General features: G+C 39.9%; 1 protein-coding gene across 3 annotated transcripts; it reads right to left on the minus strand.

Annotated features, from left to right (window-relative positions):
* Positions 1-2,188: 2,188 nt before the first annotated feature.
* LOC113018154 (V-set domain-containing T-cell activation inhibitor 1-like) lies at positions 2,189-5,117 on the minus strand. 3 transcript variants are annotated; one of them, XM_026161220.1, is made up of 3 exons: positions 4,889-5,117; positions 3,214-3,527; positions 2,189-2,987 (listed from the first exon to the last, which is right to left on the minus strand). In XM_026161220.1, the coding sequence occupies exons 1-3, from the start codon at positions 4,980-4,982 to the stop codon at positions 2,934-2,936; spliced, it is 462 nt and encodes a 153-aa protein (XP_026017005.1). In that variant the 5' UTR covers positions 4,983-5,117; the 3' UTR covers positions 2,189-2,933. The 3 variants fall into 3 exon arrangements, with proteins under 3 accessions (XP_026017005.1, XP_026017003.1, XP_026017004.1); XM_026161218.1 differs by having other exon boundaries at positions 3,201-3,527; XM_026161219.1 differs by lacking the exon at positions 4,889-5,117 and adding an exon at positions 3,936-4,039 and having other exon boundaries at positions 3,201-3,527.
* Positions 5,118-10,434: the final 5,317 nt, after the last annotated feature.

Below are 10,434 nucleotides of genomic sequence, written 5' to 3' on the forward strand. Positions count from 1 at the left end.
GACAACTGTCTCATCCATCACAGGAAACCTCAGTTTACAGGTACTGAACCGAAGAAACACTCATGCCCTCTCGCTGCCTCTCACTGAGGGAAACTCCAGTCTAAGTCCAGCCCGTCTATAGGAGACTGCTTCCAGGAGCTGAGCTGTGAGTTTAATGATACATTTCACTCCTCCTGACTGTATGATGCTGCTTACACACTTTCTCTAGGCTCTTTTGTCACCACAGAGATTCCGGTCCCAATCTTATGACCTGTTTCAGCAGGATCTTAAGAGGCTTTAGGGAAAAAGGCAGATACTTGTCTGTGTGATGACACAGGGCCAAACACAGCCTAAAAGATCCTGCCTCATGTTTTCTACATCAATTTTCTCTATAAGTTAAATACAAATTAAGCAGACATTTTTTTCTTAAAGCAGTTCATTTTACCAGTTTAAACATTTGACGATTTTATTTTCTACAGTGATTAAAAGTTGTGTTTCTGAGATTTGCAAATCATTGCATTATGTGATTCTTTACATTTTACACGGGATCCTGTTTTTGGAATTGGGATTATAAAACTATTTTGGTTGCAGTTTTTGATTAGCACTTAATCAGTTTATCATCTGTACTAATGAAGCTACGAAGCCTCCAACATGATGGGAAAAAATTGTGAAAGGTGGTCAAATTTTGACCCACCCTGTGTACTTTTAGCATATACTGTTTTTAACATATACTGTGACCTGCCAGTGAGAGGCAAAGAAGCAAAGAGTAGTCACCAGATCTAACTAAACATGGTCATAATTCCCAATCCAGCTGGCATCTGCTGTGGAAAAATAAACTGACCATTGAAACCAAAACTGATATCCTCAGATTTATTAATAAAATCATTTGCAAAGGAATCAATGCAGGATGAAAAGAAGAGAAAAAAAACTCATGAGTGGATAGAATCAGCTGTAGGAAGGTTTTTTTTTGTTTGTTTTTTTTGTCGTGGTCATGTAGGTACCTGCCTTATACAGTGAGGTTAAATAAGATGAAATACAATTTTCCCCACAGTGTCAAGAGACACAAACTTACTAACTGCTGAAAAGAAGCTGATGTTAATACAATTTTGATTCTATCAGGACACAAAATGTTTCTAAACAAGCCAACAACACTTGTCACACTCAGCTGTGTACTTGGAGCTGATTCAAACCCAAAGTTGATTTACATCTTGATTACATGGTTTAGTCAAGTCCTCCATGCTTTCTTTCAGTCCTTCTCTTGCTCTCTCACTCACACACCTGCATCCGCACATGTATGAAAACATAATTGAATAATTCTGCTCAGAATGAGGCGCGTCTGTTCAACTTTGTGCTACTCTGGTTATCCTCGGTCATTAGGAGAGGCTTACACCACGGGATCGAGCTGTAAGAGATGCAATTCATTTTATATGTAGTGTGATAGTAGATGAGTGTTAAATAATATGTGGATTCTCTGAAAAAGGACAAAAATCATTACAGCATAAATATGGAATAAAAATTATTGGAACGGGCCTCTTAACAGTCCGATTAAAGAAGCGCACCATTCTTAAATGTACTGCACAAACTCTATTCGCAACGATTCTCAAAACCACCACAAGATGGCACTGTAACACAAGGAATGAACTCATCCCTGATCAAGCAGGTCTGCAATCACACCCACCAATCAACCTACAACCGGTAAAATGGTTCCAATACCACATTTACCACCATTGTGAGATCTTGCCTCATCCTGTCATGTGACCTACTGAGATCAGCTGTTGCAGGATGTGATCAAGATCTCAAAACTGGGTTGTAGGTGGCGGACAGTCGGTGTTGTGAGCCACCTCCTCTGTTCAGAGATGGTCGTTCACAGATGTTTCATCCCAAGGACAAAACTCCCAAACACAAGCCAGTCAACATAGTGTGTGCTGTGCAGTACAGCGAGGAGTGCTCAGACCTCTACACTGGTGAGACCAAACAGCCACAAAACATAGACGCGCCACCTCGACAGGGCAAGACTCAGCTCTACATCTGCACCTAAAGGTCAAAGGTCACACTTTCAAGGATGCCGATGTTCACGTTTTGGACAGAGAGGACAGATGGTTTGAAAGTAAAGTAGTAGAAACAGCATATCTAACAATAATACAACGATATCTCTCAGAGTGTTTGTTGCAAGCCAGGCTGGTGTTAATCTGCTCGTACATGCACTGGATTCATTCACATGTCCTTTATTGCACATGACCAAGTGTAAAACATTTTGCTGATGTTACAGATTCATCAATCCTGAGAATTTGTTATAAAAACTTTGTTCTTTATACTAATAGTTTAAAAAAAAATAATCTATGATCGATTCTCATGATGTTATCCACTGTTAATGACAAAATACAGTAAATAGTCCAACATCTTACTTTTTCTTTTTTAATTCACATTTTATATTTTTCAAAGTCATCCAGTGGACTAGTGATGGCCGTCAGGGCTTATATTTGGCCCTCTTTACATATAATGTAACCTTCCTTCTCAACAGTATTTTAAGCCTTTAAAAATGCAAAAAACATGTAAAATATCAAAATAAAATGTAAAATGAAAAATATGTAGGACAAAAATATCAAAATGTAAAATTCAGAATTCATAATAGCTCAGTGATATTTGATGGTGACTAAAAAAGGCAGCAGATAACAATGTAAACAAACATGTATGTTGAGCAGGAAACTTCAGATAATCACAAACACGAACATAACTTAATGTTTCCTCCAGGTGCTAAATTCCAGTTTAATTGTGCATCGTTAACTTCTGTCTGTCCTCAGCACATCTGTCACTGTGAATGCTGAGTGGGTGGGTGGAGTGAATATACACTGTGATATTTCCATCTGTGGCCTTTCAAACTGGCTGCAGTTCAACAGACGGCTAAAACAACAAAACAGCAGCAGCAAGCACAACGGAAATCGACATGTCAACTTCTACGCCATCAGCTCCACTCCTCTGGTCTTTGTCCTTATCGAGTACTGTCTGACCTGCAGGTGAGAAACAGGTGTGAGGTGTCAGCTGTCAGGTAGGTGATGAGTGAAGAACAGAACAGAATCCATTTCCTCTTCAAACTGCTGTCAGACATTATCTACTGCACTCTGATCACATCACTCAGACCAGCTGCTTTCTACAAAGTCTCATCAACAACATCTTTAGAAACAAACATCAACAACCAGGAAACAGCTCAACTTCACACTCACCTTCTTCTTTTACCTTCAGGTTGATGCTCTTCAAAAGCTGAGGTCTCTGTCTGTTGTATCCAGCATAACATTCATATATTCCAGCGTCGTTCATGGTGACATTTTTGAGAATCATAGAAAAGTTTCCATTCTTTATCTCTGGATCTTTCAGCTCCACTCGACCTTTAAATGATTCATGCTGTTTGTCTTTGTGAATGTGTTCATCGCTGAAGTAGAACACATAATACTCTGACTGCAGGTCAGGCTTTTGCCAGCTTATCATTATGTTAGCATCACTGGGGCCATAGCACTCCAGAGTTACATCCTTTGCTTGTTTGACTGTTAGCTCTAAAATAAGAAGAAAACAGGTCAGTCATAAAGATAATATGCATCCAATAATTCAAACACGCTTATTATTGTCCTTCAAATATCAGAAACCTGAGTTTTTATTTTTGTGTAAATTCTGTGAGAATTTATAAGCGAGTAAAAAAAGCTTTACTGCGTTACATTCAGACCCAGATATGTTTACACATCCAGCATTGTGATGGCCAAACCCGTGGCCACACTCTAAAGTCGGTAACTTTCGTATTTTCATTCTTCATTTGAACATAGTAATACATTTTAGTTTCCAATAACTTTATTGATTGGTTTGGATACATTTGTTCTATTTGTAAGCGCGCACATTTAGTTTACTTATGTATTCATACCACTTCATTTCTTTGCTTTCTGACTAACCTTTGTCTTTCTATTTCTTACCTGCTATCATCCCTGGGAGTTGCCGGACAAAAAGATGGTAGCCAGGGTTTGAAACCATTAAATACAAAGGAAGATAATTGGACCATACCACCACTTCCTGCTGAAGGGGGGGAATGTGTGTTTTCTTTACTTTAAAAACAAAGTATTTGTATTTAATTAAATATTTGAGTTTAGGGTTTAATGGGGTTTTTGATTTTCTTCTTTAGTGTTTAGTTTATTAACAAACTAGATTGTACTGCATCGTTTGTGATTTGTGATTGTGTTTTGTTTGTTACCCCTCATGTGTCACAATGGTCTGATCAGCCATTATATATACCCTTGTATGTCATTTTTCATATATGACCTAAACATATTTCATGTTTAGGTCAATTATGTATGTTTGAGCAGTCATTTGGTTTAAGTTTGCCTGAGTTCAGTTTTGATTCTTTGACCTCTTTTATGAGCTCAACATTTATTAGTCTTGTAAATATAATTTTGGGGGGTTAAATAAATGGAAACCATATTTTTCTAATAATTCCTGGGCTCCTCCTGTTTTTCAACTCGGTCCATCACAAGCATGTTAAATCATGAACTTCAGTGGGTTTTGAATGTCTAACTTCAGAGTTTATACGCTTTTTTAAACATTTGTAGACTGTGGTGTGGGTTTTACTGAGCTAAAATGGGTAAAATGGCTTCACATACTCTGTGGAAAAGCCCAGAGTCTGTACAAAATGATAAAACAAAGGTATAAAAACCTGTTTGTACTTGTCAGTCACATTCAGGGTGTTTAATACAGAAATCTGTTGATTTTTGTGTACCAGACAGCGATGGCTTGTTATTTATTTCATAGTTTATTTCTAAAGGACCTGTACATAAGGCCAGACAGTTGAGAGGCTGATGTACTGAACCTGTTCTGTATATTAGCATTTGAATTTAACTACAATTTAATGTTTTACAGGATTAACACATCTTACCTTCACAGTCCAGACGTCCCAGGAAACATGAGAGGACAAACACGGTTAAAGCTGTTTTTAACAGCATTTCCTTTCTTATCTCCCACAGCTTCATTGTTGATAGTTTCCTGGATTAAAAAGCAATAATAAAGAATATACAGATGCTCTTTAAAGCTATTAAATTTACCTAAAGTTATTTTATGCGGTGTATGACTGATACCCTGAGCAATATCCCTGTGCCCCTGTGAGAGGAAATTCCACCACATGAAAAAAAGGGAACTTACAGGAAATTATGAGGTAAGGTGGCGCCTATTCGTCTGTCTGTATAAACAAGTGTTCAGAATCTAGTAAAAAGATTTTGTCTGTTTTAGGTTCGAGTTCAAAAAGATCATAGTTTAAAATGTAAAAGCTTCTAAAGGTGTGAAGGTTAAATGTTAATAATGAATGTAAAATAATAATGTGAGGCCTTCATTGGATGGTATGATGTCATACCAGCTAATCGTCTTGTAACCGGAAGGTTGCCGGTTCGAGCCATGTCTCGGACAGTCTCGGTTGTTGTGTCCTTGGGCAAGACACTTCACCTGTCGCCTACTGGTGTTGGCCAGAGGGGCCGATGGCGCGATATGGCAGCCTCGCCTCTGTCAGTGTACCCCAGGGCAGCTGTGACTACAACTGTAGCTTGCCTTCACCAGTGTGTGAGAGTGAATGAATAGTGGTATTTTAAAGCTTTGAGGGGTCCCGAAAAGCGCTATATAAATGCAATCCATTATTATTATTTAAGCAGAACTCAGGTGTTTGAGGAGAAAGGACCAGGTCAGTGTAGCTGTGTGCAGTTTGACCGTAATTTTCACTGATTTAAGTTCAGTTATGTTTATTTGAACTGAGTTAATTTGGAGTTGAGTTTCTTATTTGTTTCTTTGTAAATATTGTTTGGGTCACAAAACGGTGACAGCATCAGTCTCCTGCACTTCTTTGGCCGCTTAAGTCAAGTCCTACTACACTGATGAGGACTTTTATCTATCATTCCAAAAACACAAACCACTGCTTCCCTCTCTTTGCAGCTTACATTGTTTATAAGCTACACTTGGTAAGCATGGAAGTATTTCACTAAACACACGAGGAAGCTTAGCTTGATAAAAAAAAAAAATCTACAGGTGTAGAGCTCTAGGCACCTGTAGAGTCTTTGTATAGCAGAAAATAAATGCTAAATTGCATTAAAACTCTCAATGAAAGTGTGATAAATGTTTGTAGTACAGAGTGTGTACACGACAGGGAAGCCCAGCCCAGTATGCACTCTTACTGTCGATCTCAAACCCAGATACATGGGCAGGGCTTTGTCAGGAAGGAAATGTGTCAGGAAGCAACTGCAAAACATGGAGGTCATTAAAAAAGAATGTTAGGAGGCAGCAGGAGAGCAGGAAAGGCAGGATTGTGCTGATGAGAGCAGTCACTGTAAATGTGTTTATGTTCTGTAAAATCACACCAGAGAGAATGAAGATAGGAGGAGGACAGATATGTTGGGTGTGAGGGACAAGATGGAAGAAAAGCAAGGACTTGTCCACAGGAGGGGTGGTGGACGTATTGTACAAAACATGATGAAGATGTTAAAAATTGAAAAAGATTTTTGGTCTGCCTCTAAAAAAATTGGCAAACTGTCAGGTTGCTCGGGAGGGAAAACAGTTCTCTTCTCAAAAGGTGTCCAGTGTGGGTGAGCTGCTGCAGGAGGCTGTCAGCATATACACTACTGCCAAAAGTATTTACACATAATGTATTTACATTTGAACATTAGACCATGAGCTGTGCAATAAAATAATCATTCATGTTCAGAAACACAAGTCAGCAATAATCATAAAATGCAAGCATCACTTTCTGTCAGGTGTGCACAACCTGTGTTTTATTTGCTGTAAGCGTACATCAATATTTTATAGTCAGCCTCAACATTGTGATTCTGTGATAATTATAGAATCCCTGAACACATTTGAAAGTTATAAATGTAGTAAGTGATGCTATTATGGGATTTAATAATCATGGTTGCATCGTCCTGGTCACAGGTGGGGGATATGGTTACAGTCACCCACCAGCTGGCAGTCAGTCAGAATTCCACCAGGCATCCATCACGGTCCTGTCACTGATGACAGGACATTGAGGCTGTTTGTTTCTGTCATGGTCCTGAGTCTGCCAACTCAGTGTTTTGTGTTTCTTCATGCTTTTGTTTATTCTGAGTATGTATTCTGTTATAATTTGCCATTTGTTAGGTTTCTGTTCTGTGCCTGCCCTGGTCCCACTTCTGTGTTCTGTCTGCCTCTGGTGTCACACTGTCTGTTTGTGAATCTGTCTGTGTGGTTCATTGTCTTGTCTGGTTCTCTGTGTCTGAGTTTCCTGTTTTATTCTGAAGGTCTCCGTCTCATGTGAGTGTGTTCAGATTACGTTTCCCCTGTCCCCTCAGCTCTGATTTCTCCCAGCTGTGTTGCCCTCCTGTCTCTCATCCCCTGATTACTGCTGTCTGTATTTAAGACCTGTGTGTTCTCCTACCTGTTCGTCTGTGTTTCATGGTGTTTTGTTCCTCTGTCTGCGGCTCTCGGCGCTGCACCCCGTTTCTTATGTTTGTCATTTAGTTTTCCCAGTTTAGGTGTTCCAGTCATTTGTCATTCCTCACTAGTGATGGGCAGATGAAGCTTCATGAAGCACTGAAGCTCTTAATCCAATTGGTTCACCCCAGCGTGAAGCTTCATGTGCTCTAGTAGGACACCTACTGGACGTAGAAATATTAGTTGGCATGAATTTGAAGAGCGTGGCCTTTTGCACACAGCCTGCAAATGTCAACAACAAAAGGAGTGTGTCAAACATCTATATTGTAGTGATCAAATCAAATCAAATCACTTTTATTGTCACCTCACATGTGCAGGCACACTGGCACAGCACATGCGAGTGAAATTCTTGTGTGCGAGCCCCACAAGCAACAGAGATGTGCAAAACACAACAACACAAACGAGCAAAATACAAGAATGGCCAACCTGAAACTAATAAATATATGTACAATATATAATAGTGTATGCATTTCTGGATGTGTATACTAAATATTATCCTACGTGTGTGTGTGTGTGTGTGTGTGTGTGTGTGTGTGTGTGTATACACATTTTTACAAATTAAATAGTAAAAAAATAATAATATATAAAAATATACAGAGTTGAATATGTGCAAAACAGTGGCATTACTGTACAGTGTGTGTAGTGCATAGTGTTGAAGTTCCAGTAGTGAAGCTGAGGTGTCTATGACGTGTTCAGCAGTCTGATGGCCTGGTGGAAAAAGCTGTCTCTCAGTCTGCTGGTACGGGACCGGATGCTGCAGAACCTCCTTCCTGATGGAAGCAGTCTGAACAGTTTATGGCTGGGGTGACTGGAGTCCTTGATGATCCTCCCCGCTTTCCTCAGGCAGCGCTTCCTGTAGATGTCTTGGAGGGAGGGAAGCTCACCTCCAATTATCCGTTCAGAGCACCGCACTACACGCTGGAGAGCTTTGCAGTTGTAGGCGGTGGTGTTGCCATACCAGGTGGTGATGCATCCAGTGAGGATGCTCTCAATGGCACAGTGATAGAAGGTCCTGAGGATGCGGGGGCTCATGCCGAATCTTTTCAGTCTCCTGAGATGGCAGTATACTGTGTATATTTATACTGGCAGTATGGAAAATGATCATTTGGAAATGCTTGAAATGGAAATGATCATTTACTGTGAGGTGAGGTGTGGTTGGGGTGTGGACAGTGGTTGTGCTTTTGTAACGTTGAGGTATGGACAGCTACACACTGAGGCCTCAGTCCTGCCTGTTCACATTTTATTCTGTAAAAACTAAATTTTCACTGCTTTTATGACCTTTTTAGTGGGGAGAACATAGCTAGGATTGAATGATTTAACAAATCTTTTGAATCCTTTGTCCTCCACAATGCTAAATGGCTGGGAGTCCTCAATCACCATGCTAACCATGTCTTCATCTATTGGAGATTGTTCTCCTGAGGAAAGACAATAAAGATAAAGCACAAATATAAATATCACACATGTAACTTATTACAGTTGTATAATATTGTTATATCATTTAGTAACATTACAGCATGCTATATTATCATGGCATTTGATGGCTCACCTGGTCTTGCTCCACAATCGGTGTTCCCCTTATTCTCATGCAAAGCTCTGTAGTGCGTAAGCATGGATGAGGTGTTGTTGTTATATCCCAGCTCCCTGGCACATAGCGAACACTTCACCTTGTACAAAAGTACAGACAGCTTAACATAAATTGTATTGCACCATCAGTATTATAAAAATACATCTTCTGTAGAAATTTACATACCTTGCTGGGAGGAATAAAATTAAAATGTTCCCACACAGGGGAGGACATCCTCCTCTTCTTAGCTGGCTCCATTCTCTCCTGACTTTCTCTCCTCACTCTCATAAACCTCCAAACTGTCTCCAAACTCTCACTAACCGCAACTCTCCATCAAACACCCACATTTTTGAATGAAGTCTGAGGGGTTTATATCTGTCATAGCTCGCGGCAAAGTTCGAACCACTTCATGAACCAGTCAGGTACAGCCGGGCAGCGAGGCTTCGGACGTCATCATTTTCAGCTCCTCCCATAAATGAAGCAAGCCTCGAAACGCGCATCGCGGAAACGCCCCCTCCATTACTCGACACAAGCTTTGAAGCCTCGATACAGAACGTCACATCACTATTCCTCACTGCCTGTTCCGTCACTCTATTACTTGTAAATAAACGTCACTTGCACTATCAGTCAACTGCCTGCATTAGGGTCCTTTTACCTCCACACGGCTCTCCTCGACAGCTGTGACAGTTTCGTTTTTTTGCACCTTTACATTTTAATCCAGAGTTGGGATGTGAAGAAACAGGAGTGGGTATACTCACACACCCCTGATCTTCAATAGGAATAGAAATGTTTAACAAAGTAAAATAATAAAGCTGATAATGGTAAATCTATGTTCCGTTTATGTAGAAAAAGAAGCGTGCATTTTATTTGAAAGAAAAAACACATACATGCAGTGGAAGCCCAGATGTCAGTTTTACCCTGGGACTTGAACGCATCTTACATATGTGGCTCTGTGGGAAGCTGCCAGCGTTACATTTGTCTCAAACCCCACATGGGTGTGAGAAGTGATCCGTGCGGTGATTCGCACACACATATTTAACCTCCTAAGACCCGAACTCTTCCACAGCATTTTTAATTTCTCTTTGATATTTGGGCTGATTGGGGCCCGATAAATGTAAAAACAAAGAATTACCAGATTTTTTTTTTTTACCTTATTTTTGTTTTTAAGAAAAATAAGAGCCACATATGAGGATATTCATTTAAAATTTTGATACAAGAGTAGCAGTATAACGTCCTCGTAAGTGGCTATCAGGCCCATGTAGAGCAAAATTGAGTATTTTGCTCTAAATAACCCAAAATGTGATGTCCACATATGTGGACACAGGGTCCTAGGAGGATAAGGTTTTGTGGGCAAGAGTGATGTCGTGTGTACTTTTAGATATTTGTACGCTCAGAAAGGTTTTCAAAAGGTAAAA

Source organism: Astatotilapia calliptera, unplaced genomic scaffold (assembly GCF_900246225.1).
Source record: "Astatotilapia calliptera unplaced genomic scaffold, fAstCal1.2 U_scaffold_46, whole genome shotgun sequence".
Classification (NCBI taxonomy): Eukaryota; Metazoa; Chordata; class Actinopteri; order Cichliformes; family Cichlidae; genus Astatotilapia; species Astatotilapia calliptera.

Excerpts from the sequence above, each read along its gene's own strand:
- LOC113018154 (XM_026161218.1), bottom strand. The coding sequence starts at position 4,982 with ATGAAGCTGTGGGAGATAAGAAAGGAAATGCTGTTAAAAACAGCTTTA. Across the intron at positions 3,528-4,888 it reads GGGACGTCTGGACTGTGAAG|AGCTAACAGTCAAACAAGCA; the intron begins GTAAGATGTGTT and ends TTCTTATTTTAG. Across the intron at positions 2,988-3,200 it reads CCTGAAGGTAAAAGAAGAAG|GTCAGACAGTACTCGATAAG; the intron begins GTGAGTGTGAAG and ends TCTCACCTGCAG.